This window comes from Physcomitrium patens, chromosome 20 (genome assembly GCF_059467195.1).
Source record: "Physcomitrium patens ecotype Gransden chromosome 20, ASM5946719v1, whole genome shotgun sequence".
In the NCBI taxonomy this organism is placed as follows: Eukaryota; Viridiplantae; Streptophyta; class Bryopsida; order Funariales; family Funariaceae; genus Physcomitrium; species Physcomitrium patens.
Genome location: NC_143429.1, coordinates 16,501,573 through 16,520,895, shown reverse-complemented (window position 1 = coordinate 16,520,895; position 19,323 = coordinate 16,501,573). Strand labels below are relative to the sequence as shown.

The 19,323-nt window shown below is 41.1% G+C and overlaps 2 protein-coding genes, 1 long non-coding RNA gene and 1 other non-coding gene across 5 annotated transcripts; 2 read left to right on the top strand and 2 right to left on the bottom strand.

The window, feature by feature from the left end:
• Positions 1-800: 800 nt before the first annotated feature.
• On the top strand, positions 801-2,224 carry LOC112273340 (uncharacterized). The gene is made up of 2 exons (XM_024501994.3): positions 801-1,128; positions 1,692-2,224. Exons 1-2 carry the CDS (start codon positions 895-897, stop codon positions 2,007-2,009), a joined length of 552 nt encoding a protein of 183 aa, XP_024357762.1. The 5' UTR covers positions 801-894; the 3' UTR covers positions 2,010-2,224.
• Positions 2,225-2,907: 683 nt separating this feature from the next.
• LOC112273338 (protein tesmin/TSO1-like CXC 5) lies at positions 2,908-8,067 on the top strand. The gene is made up of 10 exons (XM_024501992.3): positions 2,908-3,607; positions 3,984-4,056; positions 4,321-4,509; positions 4,774-4,890; positions 5,099-5,276; positions 5,393-5,707; positions 5,953-6,059; positions 6,266-6,360; positions 6,551-6,982; positions 7,152-8,067. Exons 1-10 carry the CDS (start codon positions 3,571-3,573, stop codon positions 7,319-7,321), a joined length of 1,713 nt encoding a protein of 570 aa, XP_024357760.3. The 5' UTR covers positions 2,908-3,570; the 3' UTR covers positions 7,322-8,067.
• Positions 8,068-9,717: 1,650 nt separating this feature from the next.
• Positions 9,718-9,790, bottom strand: LOC112273722 (small nucleolar RNA snoR53Y). Its single transcript, XR_002967133.1, has one exon. It is a non-coding gene; the product is annotated as a small nucleolar RNA snoR53Y (small nucleolar RNA).
• Positions 9,791-11,476: 1,686 nt separating this feature from the next.
• Positions 11,477-13,335, bottom strand: LOC149987315 (uncharacterized). Of its 2 annotated transcripts, XR_016498987.1 has the most exons (4): positions 13,042-13,335; positions 12,751-12,884; positions 12,115-12,363; positions 11,477-11,812 (listed from the first exon to the last, which is right to left on the bottom strand). It is a non-coding gene; the product is annotated as an uncharacterized LOC149987315 (long non-coding RNA). The 2 variants fall into 2 exon arrangements; XR_016498986.1 differs by having other exon boundaries at positions 11,797-12,363; positions 13,042-13,333.
• Positions 13,336-19,323: the final 5,988 nt, after the last annotated feature.

Sequence of the window (19,323 nt, the reverse complement as noted above, 5' to 3'; positions counted from 1 at the left end):
AGAGTTGTACGAAGTCCATGGAAAATACTAAGCAATAGTCTTAATGCCATTAGCAAACAAGAAGTCCATGGAAATATCAAGGCACGGCTGTAATGCTTCATATCAATAAATGGTTTCACTCGCCATTGAAAAAATAATAATTATACCAGATAGTTAAAAAGTTCATTTACTATCTCAGATGAATAAAACTTACATTTAGTAGAAAAATTAGTGGAGGATATGAAATAATTTATTTCGAGACAATTGCTTTGTTGTCAAGGGTCGATTGTAAGTCTAAATTCCATAAATTGTTTCTGAGAGCACATGCACTAAATGAGAAGGTTTTTTTTAAAAATGAAATGAAGGGAATCAACCTCCAAATTTAAACTTAATTTTGAGTTGATTACGAGTAGAGAAACCATTCTAATTTTGCAATTTTTAATGATGCATCCATAAAACATATGTTTTGCTCCAATACTTTACATTTACCTCATTTTATCACACATAGACGAACCAGCAGACTCCAGCATGAAATCACTGGCTGCACGATACCCGGATGGCACCCGAGGGTGATACCAGATTAACTCTACATACCCGCAGTTCATGTGCAAATCTGGGCCGACCAATACGAGAAGCGGAGGAATGGTAGTTGACATTGCCAGTGAGTGACGTCCCCCGTGCAGGCATCGTAAGGAGAAAGAAACAGGCAATGAAGATAAATATATTGGGAAAAAGAGAAAGAAATGGGACGGGAAGAGCGTCATCTGCAGCGTGTGCTTGGAAGGCTCCCGCCGAGGCAGAGCGAGAGAGAGTTTGTTTGTTGGCCGGTGCCTTTGCCTCGCAGGGAGGGGTGTGTGTGTGTGTGTGTGTATTCCGGAGGGTGAATTCGGCCCGAGTTGCAGAGGATTGGAGGCTATGGCGACGCCTCTGGCCTCCTCGGCCTCCCTTTCCCTGCTCGCCACTGTCGCCGTTCAACAGGTGCCGTCTCCTGGCAGCAAACAGCTCGCTGTTTCGCAAATCTCTTCAGGTGCCAGAGTAGGTTTCGCCCGTGCTCGGAGTGACAGGTTGTTTGTGGCTGCCGTGGGCGGTTCGCCTTCTCCCGGGCCCGTTTCTGCGGAGGAGAAAGCTTCCAGCAGCTCAGAGGATGTGGTAAGTGCCACTGACTACGATTTCCGTCGTTTTTTTGTTTATGTTTTGGTTTCCTGGCTATGGCTATGGCGGTTCTGGGATTGCGTTTTGAACTTTTATCGGGTTTCGGAAGGTGTTGCTTGGCGCACCGCTCTATGGATGTTTCCGCACTTTTCATTGGTGATTCGTAAGCTGAACTTAGGAGTTCCGACAGAATGCCTTGTTTTCTACTGATACTGATTCCCTTGCTTCCTCTTTGAAAACGATGGATTTGGCGTTAGTGCTTTCAAAAAACATCAAACAATTGTAGGTTGTGGTGAATGAAAGAGACACGTGGTTGTCATTGATAGAGACGTGCCGTCATGCAAAATATTAATGAACTACTCATTCAAGTGAAGGTTTCTGTAATTCGCAACCGAGAAAAGTCAAATACGTCGTTGAATTCTTGCACTGGATTGATTATATTGGTCTTCAAATGTTGCATTTGCTTTTCTGTATAATGTGCATTATCATGACTAGGATGTAGAAATGGCAGGCGCTGTATGACTCTGCAGGCTGATTAGGATTGTGGTTTGAGATGACAGACCAGTGTAGAGGATGCTTCAGATGCGTCGTCCTCACAGCCTACTCGTATATTTTCACCGACTGCATGTCAAGCATGTGGAAAGGAGGACAAGGTTGGGGGTTGCAATGGCGAGGGCAGGATTCTTGGAGGCCTGAGCTCCGTTCCCGGATTCGGATGGTTTCCCATCAAGGCTTATAGGCCTTGCCCGGCTTTTGTAGAAGCTGGAGGGCGATACAGGAGGCAGGGACAGAGTTTAGAAGAAGTGGCGTTTGGAAGAATGGGCAAACAAGACGATCTAGATATAACTGAGAGATTGCAAGGTGGCAAGAAAAAGTAATTTAATTTTTTGGGTGTTAGTAGCTGCATGGGCGGCCCGAAGGGCAAGCTGGCCCTGTATGTACTTTATGATGGGTTTGCATTGTATTAATAACCGTTATACTGGGTGTAGGATTGCCCGTTCGATATGTGAACGCTGGATTCTTCGATTTTCGTTATGCTCTATTTGTTGAACAATCTTTCTAAGCAGTCAGAAGATTCAGCATTATCTTTTCATTGAGTATTCTCTCCACATCTGGGAGTACCTTGGGTGCCTCATGGGCTTGTCGGCATCATTACAAACTCCACCGAGTGGAAATTATCAGCATGCGGAAAAAGCTCATACACCGCCTCTGCTCTAGTTGGTTGAAGCAGAATAAGGAGAACAATCATCGAAACTGGCACTTACTCCACAATTGACTGCACTAGTGTACCCTGCGGGTTATCCGGACCGAGACGTCTCTCAGTCGCCGAATCAATGATATTTCAAAATTAGCGCGTGTTTAGCGCCAATGTGGTATGTAACGCTGTTATTTAGCTTACCACGACGTTAACCAGAGAGAGGGAAACCCATGAATTGGTTGTTGGAGCACGACTGTGTGAGTAACGTAGACGGCTGCGACTCTACCGAGATTTGAATTTTACTGCCGCAGTACGTTTATTCCCAGAACATGGGTCTTCGCGATAGGGAACTGTATGTCCAGTGGACGCGAATCCGTCAAAGGGCCAAAAGGAGATGCCGGCGGGAATGAGGCAAGACGAAGTTTAAAACTTGACTACAATAACACATCCAATGCTATCTCTGGCAGGTCAAAGTGAGGGGTCCTATTAGGAAGCCGGAACCTGTTTCCAGAAGAATTTGAAAATGCGCACTGGAGCTATGCCGTGTGGAGTTGGTAATCAATGAACAGTCAATCATACCCCCTCGCTCACAAACCTCTCCACGACGATTTTATGAGGCGCATAAGTTCGCTGACTTCTAGTGCGTGCGGAGCAATTCTGGAGCGAGAGTAATCAATCGCATTGGGTTTGATGAGTGGTTGTGGTGGGTGATGCTGGTGAAGAAACTATTCAAGCTTTTCAAGTGTCCGGTGCGCGATTTGAGCCCGCAGGCAAATCCAATGTTCAAATGATTTGCTGCGAACTCCGTGGGGAGTAGACGAACAATGTTCATGTGATTTGCGAGCCTTCTCTCTTCGACATGCTGGGATTGTGGCGTCGTAGCATTAGTGCACAATCCTGTGTGGATTGCACTCTCGTTCTCGGGAATTTAATGCCCGTGTTGAGTTTGGTGTCGGCGATGATCTATGGCCGATTGCGTTAGGTCAAACTTCAGAGAGGTTTGTTGATGAGGCCAAGATTGGTGGACAGGTCGGAGTTTTCAGGTGTCTAGCTCTAGGGCGAGCGTCAGGCAGGTGTAGTCAATCTTTGAAGCGCCAAACAGGGTTGGGCACACTCTGCTATGAGCGATGGTCTCTTTCTGTGTCTATTCCAAGAGATCGGATCTAAGTTGCTGACTCTGAAGAGTTCTTTGTGTTCTGAGTTTGTCGTTATCTTGGGGGTCCAAACGAAGTACTTGGAGGATGCAACCTTTGAAGCATGCGATGTCGCCAGTTCCTGGTATGTATCTAGCAAACCAATCCAGTATCCCTCATGTTTGTAGCACACTCAATACAAATGTCTTCTGTCTATCTTGGCTACATTCCACCGAGGCCATCTTCCCTAACCCCACACTCGATTGTGGTTAACTGAGTTGGAGCTTACGTTCTGCGATAAGAAAACGTGATTACTCAAAAGAAGTCCATAATGATTTTTTGTTGTTGCACTTGACTATTCTTGGTTCGTCCCGCTCACGGACGCATTGAACTTGAAGTTCGTAATTTTACTTAGTAAACAAGAGGAGTACTTATTTAGCAGTTCATGCAGCGTCGTAAGCTTGGCAAGGATGTTACAGTAGCTAAATTAGTTCGAATTATGTTTTGTTTGGGGTGCACAGATGGAGCGGGCGCTTCACCGGGCGATGTTCAATATCCGATGTTTCCGTCCCTGTCGAATATGCCAGCTACGAGGTAAAGATTCTCTTTTGATGGTGAGCTTGTTAAGATGAGAAATTTAGATCCACATTGATTTGGTTTTTGTTTTTAAGGCATCCTTTTCAGTTTGCGATTGTGTGGATGGAATATTTTTTCGAAAATTAGAATCTTGAAACCTCTAGATTCATTGACACGTAACGTAGTCATTCATGCTGCACGTATGTGTCTTTCCGACCAAGTAAATTATACTCTGAATTGATTTCTTTCAGTTTGATTTCCTTGAATTTGCACCTTGTGCAGAGTCACGTCACATCCATCCAACCTCGACGAGAACATTCTGTTTAACCCACGCTCCACACTTGGGTCTGTGTCTGCGTCAATCATGGCTGCTTCGGCAAGTGAGCCAGCACGGAAGGCAGTGCCTCGCCAGCTTGACTTCACGTCTGCCTATGGAAGTCCCTCCCAATCTCCTCATCGTTCGCCAAGCATGTAGGACTTCTGGTCACATGGTGACACAACTTAGCTCATTTTTTCTGATGTGCTACTACATCTTGAAGAATGTTATGTTCATGTAGTCTCTCCTTATGCCCAAAAGACAGTTATACGTAGACCTGTGCAGTAAATTGATGGGAATCTCGTGAATTGTGATGGAATTATTCTCCCTGTGTACCTTCATACATTTATGAAAAGATGCACCACTGACTCCTCTCACGTCTGATTTCTTGATGTCTCTGCACTGGTGTGAAAGACCAGAAAGCATAGTTCTCCACGGAGACCAGTATCACGCTCCCGATCAGCTTTGGATGGCAAAGACGGAACCCCTAAAAAATGCAAGCAATGCAACTGCAAGAATTCCCGTTGCTTGAAACTGTAAGCAGATACTTATCCCACGCTTGTTGCATTCTACTTCAAGTTACCTGTTTCTTTTATCTGCGGTGGTATGCTGGAGGACGTGATGCAGGCAGTAGATATTGACTACGACTTCTTATTCACGCTGAATTTAACAAAATATGATCATGGTGTGGAATGTCTCAATCATACTCTGCACTTTTGACATTCTTGGAGGCTTGTGAGGCAGGTATTGCGAATGCTTTGCATCTGGAACATATTGTGATGGTTGCAACTGCGTTAACTGCTGCAACAACAGTGAACACGAGGTGGTTAGGCAAGAGGCTGTAGAGGCGACGTTGGAGCGGAATCCAAATGCATTTCGCCCAAAGATTGCTAATAGTCCTCGTATTCTCCATGACGGGAAGGTATATACCTGTGCACTTGTTCATAAAATGATGTTCATTGTATGAATCTTTGTGATTGATTCTAATCTGCCAAGGTATGCTGAAATTGTCACTACCTCGTCTTAATTGCTGTATAGGAAGATGTCGTGGATCGCAACGGAAGCGCAGCAAAACATAATAAAGGATGTCATTGTAAAAAGTCGGGATGCTTGAAGAAGTATTGCGAGTGCTATCAAGCCAACATACTATGCTCAGAGAATTGCAAATGTGTAGACTGCCGAAACTTCATCACTAGTGATGAGAGACGTGCACTATTTCCAGGTGATCCTGCACTGGGCTTGAGCTTTGTGCAACGGCCTTCTGGATGTGCGTCAGGGCACATGTCGCCATTGTCGAGGAAGCGGAAAACTCAGGATGTGGAGTACATCATGCCAGGTTTACAGACAAATAAGGTGAGATGGCATTGTGATTATGCCTCGACTTGATTTTGGAGGTATGCTGGAAATCAATCCTGATGGCGAAAGGTCTGGAGGCATCAGGTCTTTGGTTAGAAGTATGTGGGACCATTAGCAATCTTTGGGCGAAATATTCTAAATATCTTTTGTATAGATCACATCGATGCATTGGTCATTTGAACTTTTCTGAAAGGGTGGATACAAAAAGTCATTTCGCATTAATCATCTTGTTTCTGGCTCAGTCAAACCTTGTGAAGGTAGAAAACCATGCTGCAACTACTCCAAAAATGTCTATATACACTGCGTCTGCGGAACACATTCCAGAGCCAATGGTGAAAGTTGTTAACAGGTAGCATCTCTGTTTGCCGATGCTTCAATGTTGCAGTTCTTGTGGATTAAAGCCAAGTCACTATTTTGACCTCCGAATGGTGCCTTATCGTAAATTATACCTGAATGTTCGCTGCCCCTCAACTTTCACCTTTTGGTGTGACCTATTTTAGACGAATTTTTCTTAGTTTCGTGATACGGTTGGTGCTGAACTCCTTTTCGTGGCAGATCTTTGCTGGCGGATGTCCTGCACACAGATGTCATACAGGACCTCTGCAAACTTCTGGTCATTGTATCTGCGGATGTCCAGCATGAAGTATCAGGTTCGTTGTTTACAGTCGTTGCGCCTCGTTGCTCATGTTGGTCCTATTTACCAGTAGAATAGTAAACACCCTCACAGATGACCAAGACGACATTTCATGTTTGAAGCAGTATCTCCGTTCTCTGACTGCTTAAATAAGCTTTTCTCTTATCAACAAATATAATTATTATTTTTTCTTTCCCTGTGCTCAGGGATTCCAGCTGTGGACAATGGAACAAACAATGCCTCGACTGTGGACCCAACTAACACTGAGGATTGTCCATCTGGTAAGGAGCCTTCTGCGCCTGCTGCACCTGACAGACTCCAAGCAGAGAGCACTGGAACAACGATGGCGGAATATGTGAGAAATGATCCAACAAGCACTCCACCAGTGGCTGCCGTCCGCACCGCACCAAGTCCTTCAAACCAGGCCTTGGATGTCGTCGCAAAGAGGGAAGAAACACGTAAGGAAAGACCGATGTCGCCGGGAACGCTCGCATTAATGTGCGATGAGAAGGATCCTTTGCTTACAGCTCCGTCTTCACCAGCACATGAGAATCAGCTGCACGTTGTCCAAGAGCGAGTCATCTTGTCTGAATTTCGGGACTGCTTACGAAGAATCATTTCAGTTGGAAACAGAAGAGGTTGGTCAGCTTTTCCCTGCCATAACCTAGCAATTTACGTTTTTGCAGCTCTTTCTCGAATTCCTCGAATGTTAGTCGAACAAGTTGTTTTCTATGATGTTGTCCATTCTAGTGGAGACGGAGTGTTATAAAATTTGGGCTCACGGTTTTGGGTTTTTGCATGATGCAGCATATCAATTATCAACCGAAGCTTCTCATGCCGAGATGGTGTCTGCTTCGAAGCACCCCACTGGTCTCAGCACCCACACTCTAACTCCGTCGACACTCACCTTGCCGGGGCCTTCGAGCCTTGATCTGCAACTCCAAAGCACACCCTACAATGCCAAGTTGCGAATCTAGCATTCATCCAGGATTCTTTGGTTGCTTTTTGGCCCCGAGTTATCTGCCCATTTCTGCTTGCTCTCAGCATTTGGCCGGACGGGCTTCGATCGTGACACAGTCGCTGGTTGCCGCTGACTTCCTACGACGAGGCCTACTCGCGGAAACTTTTGTAACTTACCAGACATGTGACTCACTCATTCACAGTCGGTACAGGAGCACGTTTTGGTGAGGAGGGGAGTGTTTAGGATCCGTGGCTCTTCCACGTTTGGCATTGCGATTCTCCATTTCTGGGTGCCGGTAGTCCACCCCACATGGGTCCTTCGCATTGGATCATATCAAACGCTGAGCTTGTCCCACTTAGAGATCGTTGCCGAAACATCATCGTATCACTTCCCCTCTGCAAATCCTCGGATGCTGTTCTTGATTCAAGACTGGTCTGCAATTATTCACACAATTGATCATCACAAGTTCGTTATTTCGTTCAGTTATTTTTTCTTCGTCTCTCTTGTACTTCCACCCCAAGGAAAGAAAGAAAAGAAGAGGGACTGGAGGCGACAACCACCTCAAGTACATTTATAAGAGGAGCAACAAACGACAAAGGAATCGTAGGGTACTTACAATGCATTTGCAAGTTTATTGCATTACGTTTGTTTTCTAATTTGTGAAGTCGACATGCGTGAAGTATGTTTCATGCATTTGGAAAATATAATATTTTGCTAAATGGATTCAACAATTGTTCAGTCGAAAAACACTTTAAACTCCAAGTTAAATAGCCCTCTGTTGACCCTACTAAGTGTCTTGGACGACTCAGGCAATCGTGGAGTAGTTGGTGATACTTAAATTATCGAAGTCAATGTGTCATATTATAATCAGCTTAAATAATAAAAAAAGAAATCTCAAGACAACAAACTGGTATCAAATAAGAACTATTTACTACTATCTTAATTAAAGCGTAATACATTATATAAATAACAAATTTCCAAACCTACTTTCTTTCTTTTTTTTAAATCGTGGATGAAAAAGAATATAAATAAAAAAAATTGAAAGAATTATTTTGGTGCAGGTAAACTAATGCTAACATTGAGAGTAATTGATACAATTCATTTCACCTATTGAACGTTGGTCTCACGAACGATGACGCCAATCCACCTCGACGTGGGCGGCACTGGCAGCAGCTTTCATTCGACCTTCTGAACCGAAAAAAGTGATGAGTGAATGCTGTCAAGTCATCTCATTTAGAATTGTGGTTGGCTATTCTGTCCCTCAAAAATAATACACGTAGCTGACAATGGTTAACTCAGCTTTTTCCAGTTACGTAAACCATACACTCAAAAAATTTCCTGATTGTTTTGCTGCACAATTCAAGCGTAACAGCGTTTTTTACCATTATTTTTGATGTTACGATTGCACAATACTATTTTCACTTTAATTATGTGCAATTGGGCTTTACTTCTTGTTTTGCAAATTCGCATTGCGTATTGCAAAGTAGTGCACTTCACATTACATTGTACGGTTTGTGATGAGATTATCTACACCAAGAAGTGGATTTGCTTTGGGTATAGTGTCAAGGGGCACACAACGCTCACGACTCTGATATAGATTGTGATTGTTACATTCGATGTTATCCACTCTCTTCGACTCATCTGTATTAACTTGAATCAGTGTGTCAAAGGTAAACAGCCCAATAAATTATACTTTCTTGTGCTTTCAGTGACGAAGAATCATATCCGATAAAACAAACTGGTAACCATGGAATTTATACTGCCTAGTTTCACAAGACTGCTGCTGTGGCAAATCGCTAAGGCAAATGATTTTATGTTTGGGATTGCGCAATGATTGTCATTTTCCATCGTTAAGGTCTGGAATTGTTCCTGCCAATCAGACGTGTATACTTACAGGGTACCTACCCTTTGACGGTTATTTACATGCATTTTGAATACAAACACCCTTTTACATGCATGTACACACGTATGAGCATTGTAGTTGCCCTCTTAGCCTACATTGAAACATCGGCATCAGTAGTAACGCTGTACATCGGTAAGGTATCGTGAAGCCTTAGCCAGTCTTTGTAAGTTCATTGGGATCCACATTCAAATCCACACCGAGAGAGCACCAAGTGGGCACCTTGTTCAAATTTCCCCGTGCTTTAAATACACGTTCCCATGTTGTGCGCATACCTAACCAGGTCGGTGGGTCTTCCTCGTTGCCAAAGAGTTCTGTGTCTGATGCTTTCAAACGCCGTTACTGCTTCAGTCCCCGAATTCTTCCGGAGTCGTCGCACATTTTATCACCATTTCATTTCATGATCAGATGTAGGTGACAAAAAAAATGGAGCACCGAAGACATAGTGAGAACTCTCCACGAGCTGATGTCCTAAGCTTACATTCTGGCATTTTCATCTAAAGACACTGTTAGATTCCCTCAATCAAGAGACCGTTTGCTCATCACATGTTCAGGATTAGCATGGAAATTATCATCCTTGGGAACTGATTCGTAAAGAGACGCTTCTGGGGAGACAAAATATTCGCCTGGCAGTACACACCATTGCGACCGGCGCAAGTGGCAGCATTCAATAGTTGTGCAAGTTAAACTTCCAAAACATTTTAACCACAAGAGGCTTCACCTCATGTTCGCAAAGGATGGGCACCCTGCTCATTGAAACAGCGAATGCATGGAACTTTGCGATCACGGCATGTGCATACAACAACAAAACCAATACCACTTATCAAAGCTTTCCCTGACGACTAGCACAGCTTGACGAAACCAGCAATGTCAAGGAGCCAGAGTCTTCAGAGAGCGAGACTCAGCCAAGATCTACAACTACAAATGGATGAAAATCACGTGATATGACATAACATCAAATACCTACGGGTTCAACGCACTAGCTGACGCGGAACCGCAAGGAAGTGATACTAGCACTGTACTGGCATGATACTTCAGTCAAGCTGAACGCCAAGGTCGATCAGAAGATCAGAAGCTCAGATACTCATGTCAACACAGCACCCACAATCGTGAATGAAGGGACTGGCTGGGTACTTAAAGGAAATAACCCACTGCAATCTTCAAGGGGAGCGATTACGGCGGCCGTTTCGAAAGCCCTAAATCTGAGAGTTTCTCGACGATTATCCCGTGCTAGAAGCCAGAGGCGGTGCTGGATGGACCGCGACCGAGACTGCTCGCACTGGGTCAGATCGTCTCCACAACTGCTCTGAATCCACGGCTTTAGGGCTCGTTCCGGGTGTCAATTAGAACAAGATGCTGGGAATGAGCCGGAAAGATTCGGGGTTCCTAACACGGATATCATTAGAGTTTGCATTCACTCTGACTGGTTAAATGGTTCACACCCACAAACTGGTAAGCATCAATCTAATGTATGTATGTACTTGACGGAAGTAAACAAATCTTAGCGTAGCTCATATAGTGTAGATTCAAATCACTTGAGGTGTTTAAACAATAGATATGCCTTGTTGCATTGGACGGTTCGCACAAAATTTAGCTGAAATATTAGAAATGTAGTACTCACACAACCCAATAATGTATAATCTCCAGTTCAGTTTTTAAGTCAGTTAAGTGTGAGCTTAATTCATCACCTGGAGCTTAAGAACTGCAAAGTCACACACCAAGGCACTGTATCACGTTACTATCCTAATAGCTCATCAAATTTATTAGATTGTTAAAAAAAGGAATGAACCAACCTAAAATAATGGTTAAACATGTGCAGCGCCGTTGGTGCAGAACGAGCCTGGTGTGGTAGCTGTTGTGAAATCAGTACTCGTACAAACTGGTGTCATGAATAATCGTGCTGTGAGTGTGACGGATGTGGTATAGGGCGTTACTTTTGAATGAAACCAATTATCAGCCAAATTGTCAGTGTTGTGCTTGCCATGATTTTTCTGCAATCTCCTAATCATGACCAGTGAGATGTAACTTGTAATGCCTAACCCACCGGCACAAATGGCCTAAAACAGGTCTTGCAAGAAGGAATCCGATGGCGCAAACCCGTGTGTTGGTGATCGTGAAGGTTCACTTCTCGATGCCAGAAATTGGACGATTTGCGACTGATTCTGGGGATTGAGCGTGCTTTCAGTTGTCGAAAGAGATCATTTTGATTCCCGATTTTCAGTTTCTCTGCATTGTCGACTTGAAATACACCACACAAATAAACCCGTAATTGTAAGTTATCGCTTCGTGTTAAAAAAAAGTTCTTGCACATTTTAAAAAATTCAACCAGTTGGAAACTTTCCGAGGACAAAAATTGTGGTTGAACGAGCAAAATATCAAGTGCTGGTTAGTGTTTGCAAGTTCCTCTACCATCATCAATTGTAACGGTGTCTACAGAACCATGTTGCACCAAATTCACCCGCCTGTTGAAAGGGATAAGCTCTAGCCACAAACGCACCGCTATGCGCTTGACATCATATTTTGGCTCCCGTGTCCTTTCCATCTCAATACAACCAGCACTACAAAGATCCTATACAACATGGAATTTCAGACACCTTAGAAGGTCTCCTGTCAAATTACAAATGACAGACAATTGTGGATTAGTCATCCGAACTTAAGATCGATGTACAAGATTCAACTTTTTGCTCTGCAGTTGAATCACCACTCAATTCCAGGACATGTTGCTGACGATCATAACTACTACCTATTTTGGAGTCTGCTAGAAACGAGGAGCTGTATTCTCCTCGACGAGGTTTATAATCAAAACTACAAAAAGTTTCTGGCAATCTCTTGCGGTTATTATTTATATCATTGTTATGGAGCTCGGTAACTTTCCACACGGTTTCTACGGCCATGTGTTGCATTCGTACCAAAGACGCTAGGCTGCCGATGAAAACTTAGGTAAAGGGTCGTCGCGACTCCGTAACATCAGCTTGGGCTGTTTACATTGCAGAGTAAATTGGTCCGAGCACAATTTTGTAAACAATATTGTCTTCCGCGCAGAAGTCTCTCATGAAACCACTCGTGATCCCCGCATATTTTATCAACATGTAAGTAGGGTCTGCAGTCACCTGATTCCTTGACCGCTGTCGATATGGCTACGTGAACTTCCACAGTTGCTGCCTCAGGTTCACAACATCCCAAATCGTTAGTAGCAAATAATTCAACATTGCAAACAACCTCGGCGAGGAGCTGATTACTCAAAGAACCGAATTCACATTAGCGCTTTCAACTACAGTAGTGAAGTTCAGTTTTCTTTTTTAGTCACTTCGCGACAATAGTAATATCGACATTCTAGAACACGTGTGGATGTGAATACGTGCCTTCTCACACCTTTAAGCACAAGATCAGAGGGAAGCCGTGTTCCTTCAACAAAGATTTTGCGACTTCATCCATTCTTTTGAAACTTTTCGAAACGAGAATAAGGTAGACACCGTCTCAGAGAACTTGCTACGCCACAACCAAGCCCACACCACTAGATGCGTCGGTGACGAACGTGTACTTACCTGGCAAATCGTCCATGAAGGGACTGTTCGTCCATGTCAATGCGAACAGGAATATGGTAGCCACTACACCAATGACAATTCATACCGAACTGGATTTCCATATTGTCATGGTTTACGACCAGTTCTCTTGCAATCTGCTCTTCCGTCACAAGCGCAAATCACAGGCTCACGACGCGTCACACAAGTAAAAACAAGAGAGCAACCACGTCGTCGAAGCAGGAGGTGTAACAAGAATCTCGAACCGAAATTCAATCCATCGCCTCGTAATGACACAAATGAAGAACGACTCACAAGATCATCTCGAGGCGAAGAGGTGTCGTGAGCCTAGCACACGTACTCGTCATGCAAACAGCATTGCGCCTCTCTCTCGCTCGCTCCGCAAGACTGTGAAGACTAATTCAATTCGACTGTGAGTAGCCGGAGAATAGTGCAGGAGATTGCAACGGCGGTTTGCAATGAAGAGAGCTGGCGAACAGGGAGCGACATTACGCTAGAAAGAAGGTTTGAGTCCAAATTCCCGGCGAAGATCGAAGCGAGCGAGCGAGCGAGCGCGAAGAATGAGCACCCTCGTCGTCGTCGGCGTCCTCGCAACAGCCCCTGCTCCCGCCCTTCCCTGCCGCCGCGACCGCTGCCGCGCGTTTGCGTCCAGATCCTGTTTGAGAATCGGTCTCCACACACCTAGAAGTTATTTATGGATGTGTGCGAGTGTGGGGGGGTATTGAGCATGGTTAGTTTGTGACAATTGTTACATTCACTCACTAATAATTTCACCAAGTTGGTATTAACTGAATTGAAGATCTACTATGTCTTGCACTACATTTGAGGTTTTTGAAATTTCCATTTATTGTGGGAGGCACTTACAATATTAGAAATACAAGGATATTTTTTTGTCTTTATTATATTATTTTTAATAATATTTCTTTTAAAGGAAACATATTTCGTACTTAAATTTTTTCAATTAAGGATATACTTTTTATTGTTTTGTATAGTTTTTTTTTATTTTGACATGATTTGAGATAAAATTTGAAGGTTGAAATATCCTTTCATAGCTTTAAAAGCCATAGTAAAATCTATTATTTAAGACAACTTGCATATAACACTAAAAAACAAAGAAGTCTTTTGATTGGCCATGAAGAAGGAAACATGGAGAATTCAAGAAACATAGAAATCAAGAAATGTATATTTAAATAATTACAAGAAAAGTATATATATATATATATATATATAAATTAGCAAAAATTTTAACTTGCATTCTGATTTTTTATCTACAAAAGATAAATTATCTTTTGAGTATTTTAACACAGTAAATCAAACCACCAATTGTGGTGCAAACATTAAAAAAAAAAAAAAAAAAAAAAAAAAAAAAAACTTAGTGTTTTAAAAAAATATATAATTATATTTTTCTTGAATGGAAGAAAATTACATGATACAACAATTGCCATTCAAAATATACAATTGAAAGCAAGATAAATAAATCAAAATAAAAACCATGTGTTTTTAGTTTCACAAAACCTTTTTTTTTTTTTTTTTTTTCTCTCTCTCTCTCTCTCTCTCTCTCAGAATAACAGTTCATTATACTCAATAATTATGAATATGAAATTCTTTACTTTAAGTTATTGATATAATATTCAATTTCTGAAACTAGTTATTAAATAGTATTATGTAATCTTTTACATCAACTTGATATAAAAAGTACAAATAATTAATAATATTTAGAATCTTTTTGACAATTGTTTTTGAAAGAAAGGTTTGTATAAGACGTTTTTTAAAATTGTAACAAAATTTATAGAACAACAAAATTTAATTTTTTTGTAATATCATTTACACATTACTTAGAACTTTTAATTCTATTTTACTTTCAATACAATACTTGAAATAGGAATTACATCCAAAAAATGCATATCCATTTCACTTCTTAAATCACACATGTCCAATCATTATGTCCATAACAAAAAATAAGAATATAACTCTTTTTTCACAAAGTTCTCAATGGTTGGTAATTTCACAAACATTGTGACAAGTTCTATATCTAAAGTAATAGTCATCTATCTCTTAAACAAATAAACTACACCGTTTGCCACTTGCAAAGACAAGAATATTCCGAACAAAACATCTAACTTTGTACGAAAGTTATATCTGTTTAGAGCTAATCAAAGAAATCCTTACCTGAGCAACCCACAAGATATATGTAAGCATGTTTGAAATGAAGCAAACAACAATGACGATTGCAATGAATTGAATCCTCAATCTCTACCTTGATAAAGGCCCCAAAGCAGCCAAACGTTTAGTGCAAGCTTGAGAAGTGCAGTTGTGTAGACCTCAAACTGATTGGGAAGATGCGGCATTGAGGGAGGCGAGATGATGACACTGAAGGAGATGCACAGCGGAAGGAGGTTCAACGCCAAAGATGAAACAACTGGTAAAAAACAGAGGCAAGAGGCAAGAAGAAGTAAAGCTTGGCCCACTTGTGCAGCTTTGTTTGCTCGGTTGTTCCTTATCTGCTTTCGTCGAGAGGATGCTGGATCGCTCCCTTGCTGCAGCTCATCAGGATGCTTACAATTGACAATCGAACTTCCTGTACGACTCAAAACAGTTGCTTGTTGTCTAGGACCCAGGAACATGAGATTAGCCCTTTGATTTAGCAGATAATGAGTTGGCCCACACACCCAGTTTGGTGCTTATCCCGTTTTATTTGCGTCAGAACGTTGACTGCATGTCTTGCAGATTTCAGAGTCTTGGTTGCGAGAGGAAATGACTGAACTCAAAGCACCATGGTCGAGAGCAAAAATCGCTTGACACCGAGACTCTCATCATTTTTAGCAATACTTATCTCGTGATGAAACTTCTTTGTATGTTGTATTTCACGAATAATGGCTTCTAAATGTTTGCTTCAAATTTACCTCGAGGGTGGCCGTTTCATGCAATAACAAAGGGCAGCAAACATCACTGAGCTGTGGATCGTCTTCTTCAAACGGCATCTCCCCCGCCTTCCAAATGAAGCACTGTTCAGATGCCAAGCTTCCTGCAGAGAAATACATTGATGCGTTGATGTTTCCAGTGGATCAAATTAGTTGGCCTAAAGAGGAAATTGACCTCACATCACATTGTAAACTTTTGACAGGGTTTGAGGTTCGCCACAGCAAGCATTCTTCTGACAAACATGCTTCAGAATCATCCACCACATGTGAATGCCCTAATTGTCCTGTAACAAGTTCACACTTGAAAGGTGTCGGTTGCAGACGAAGAAGAAAGGAGAGGCCAGATGCAGATCCTTTCGTTCATGATCTTGTCTGATATTCCTGAAATTTCCAGAAAAAGAACAGTATCGTGTCGTAGCAATTAAGCAGAACATCACCTGTTCCTGGCAAACACTCCTGCCAGTCAACTCGTGACAGCGAAGGGGTATCAGTAACTCGAATACACCACCGGGACGGATGTTTTCCTAGGCCTGACTATTGATGATGCGGCACGGCTCCGAGACCCCGATGATAACACCTTCGATCATGCACAAGATTAAACAGTGTCCCTGTGAGTTACTTCCTCGTAAGTGTGAGAAATGTGACTGCTACGTGCTGCACCAGAGGCAGTGAGTGCGGTGTCAGTGGCGCGTGGATGACTCAGTGAAGCTAGCACTGCGAAAAGCTTGTGATCCGCTTGAGGAAATGTTGTAACCTGTGAAGCGAGCAAAGCAAATTAATTTCGTCTCGGTTCCTGATCGTTCCAGCAGCGTCGGGTTCACATTATCGATGGTAAGTGCCGATCGGTGGGCCCATCCTGCTTCGAGCTTCAAACCCACCCGACGAAAAGAAACTTCGTCTGACTCGCCACCCGTTCCATTACCCCAACTTCCTACTTCCGCCCACCTGTCTTGGAATGAAGCCGTTGTCAGACACCAACGTACTCCATTCTTATGTTCAACGGCACAGCCGTCCAGGTTGACCAAAGCATTTTCTAACCAAGACCAATTGAACGATGCTGCACTCTACTCATAAAATACACCCATTTTGATGCTTTGATCTCTCTGTAACGGGCGACAACGCACCACTAGTTGATTCCACGAATTGGAAACGGCATCAGGAAAGACAAGCAGCAGGGTTCGCAGCTGTGGCGCGTCTTCGATGGGCTGGACTCGATCTTCGGAGAGGAACTATAGGCCCAGCGTGGAAATACTCACAAATCCAAGCAGCCGGCATTGCATGGTACTGTGCCATGGAAACCTGATTGAATAATCAGTCACAAACCCATTACTCACAACGTATCGATGCATCTAGCGCCACGCTGCAACCGACAAAAATCGCTCCGAAATCGATTTCATGAGTGAATTGCGTGCCAGGACTTGAGATCAAAGCCAATCTGCGTAAGAGCGAGGCCCCACAGTCCAACTCTCATCCCTTTAGCCTCTGCTGTGTGAACAAAGTCAAGGCCAGGATAGTGCCATTATTGTGTTTCGCGCACACGCTGTGTGAACAGGGCTCTTGTGATGTCAAGTTCCGACCGAACCTTGTTTTTATCTAACGCGGTGTGAATGGGGTCTCTAGGTGCACAAGGGATGAACGGATTTATTGACGAAAACTCTGTTCGTAACTTTATTGAAACATTCTTTACAAGAAATTTGGCATTATAGTTTGCTCTAATCTCTTTTCACTTTCACTTTTACTTTTTTCCCTTTTGAATAATATATGCAGTCATTGTAAATGAATAAGAAATAAAATTATCAACTTCAATTTATTGCCAATTTCTTTTTTGCTTTTGAACAAAGTCTCATCATAATAATAACAATAATAATAATAATAATAATAATTCAATCACTAAAAAACTTTATTATAATTTCTTGGCACAAACAAGTTCAGAAAATTATTTCTATGGGAAATTTCTTATCCTTGTCATTGTTATATGTAATTTTAGGGACCACTTTAATGGTATCTTATTTTTGAATACATGTCTAAACTATTTTTAAAATGTATCAACATTCAGATACTTTTGTTATGTTAATAAAAATGCAATATGGAAACAAAAACATTGATAAGTCAGGTGATGATTCATTTGAGGCATAATTAATTGAATTGAAGATTTATATTTGACGTTCTACAGTTCATCCAAAAACTTTGTAATATGTTTCAAAAATTTGGATTTTTTTTTAAAAATAAATATAATAAATCAAACCCAGCTACTAAATTCATTTACATGTTATGTCTTTTATTTTTTAGTTTATTCACATGACCCTCAAATTCCACTAGAAAAAAAATCATTCAACCTATTAAAACTAAAAGGTCAAAGACTAAAAAGTAAAAATATAACACTAATGCTTAGAGATTGTGTGACTCTTACAAACACAATTCGTCGATGCAGTTTTTAAAAATTCGAATACAAAATCACTTCTAAAATCTTACAAAGAGGCCATTTAAATAGACTTCACTCAATTTTAGAATAGAAACAAATTAGAATTTAGAAAAAGCTACACATATATGTTAATTAAAGTAATCATTTAGAACTTATATTTCAAGAGAGAAAATAACGTATACATTAGCAAGATCCGTTTGAAAAGAAAAGAAAAAATAAATCCGTAATTATTGTTTCTCAAGCATACCTCAATTCATTTAATTCCTAATTAAGAACTAATTTTAATTATGTGCTGATTGTCTCTATGTTATTCTATTTGTGTGCATATTATTGAAACCTCGTGAAAGACATTGTATGAAAACACAATTTTACAAAATAAATAATTAAAAGCCTACAAACAAAATTCCAATGAAATTTTAAAATATATAATAATGTTTAATATTCTCCTCGCACAATTCGTACTTAAATGGATAGAACTTGTAAAATAATTAACAAAAAATAAATAAGTTTTTTGGTTTGAACTTGTATTAATACTCGTAACAATAAAACTATTCAAAAAATGTTTAAGAAGCCTAAAATTTTGCAACTAAACAAAATTCACTTCTGTGCCTATATATATATATATATATTTATATATCACCAAAATAACCACCTACTCTAGTAAAAGTAAGCCGAAACATGATTTGCAAGTAATGTCTTGAGTCGTCACAACTTTCAACAAAAGCAAGTGTCTTTAATTCAAAATTTTAAAAATTAAATCAAAAAAATTAAATCAATATCAACAATAATAATAAGAACAACACCAACAACAATAAAATATTCAATATTTTAAACATGCAACCAATTTCCAATAATAATCAAACTAAATTCATGTGTGATTAATATGTGTTAAAACCATGTCATATTTTGTCCTTTTTTATAACATCTGTAGTCGATTTATTAACAAAACACAACATGGTAAGAATCATACAAAAATTTACACACAAACCACCGAGATCAATTCAATAACATTGATGTTGTAGATTAGACTGTAAGGGAACCAAACATTTTCCTTCAACGCTAAATAAAATTAAGTTGAACCCACTTACACATATGTTTACTTGACAAACTCCTGTAAACATTCAAAAATATTATATATACAAAGGTAATAGATTTGATAGTTTGGACAATTCCACTCAGGAACAGGAGGATTGAGCACCGAAGTAGAAAACCACACCACATCCCATGTTTCTG

Coding starts and splice junctions, on each gene's coding strand:
- LOC112273338 (XM_024501992.3), top strand. CDS start 3,571: ATGCAACCTTTGAAGCATGCGATGTCGCCAGTTCCTG. Junction 3,608..3,983: donor TGCGATGTCGCCAGTTCCTG/GTATGTATCTAG, acceptor TGGGGTGCACAG/ATGGAGCGGGCGCTTCACCG. Junction 6,983..7,151: donor TTCAGTTGGAAACAGAAGAG/GTTGGTCAGCTT, acceptor TGCATGATGCAG/CATATCAATTATCAACCGAA.
- LOC112273340 (XM_024501994.3), top strand. CDS start 895: ATGGCGACGCCTCTGGCCTCCTCGGCCTCCCTTTCCCTGCTCGCCACT. Junction 1,129..1,691: donor CCAGCAGCTCAGAGGATGTG/GTAAGTGCCACT, acceptor TTGAGATGACAG/ACCAGTGTAGAGGATGCTTC.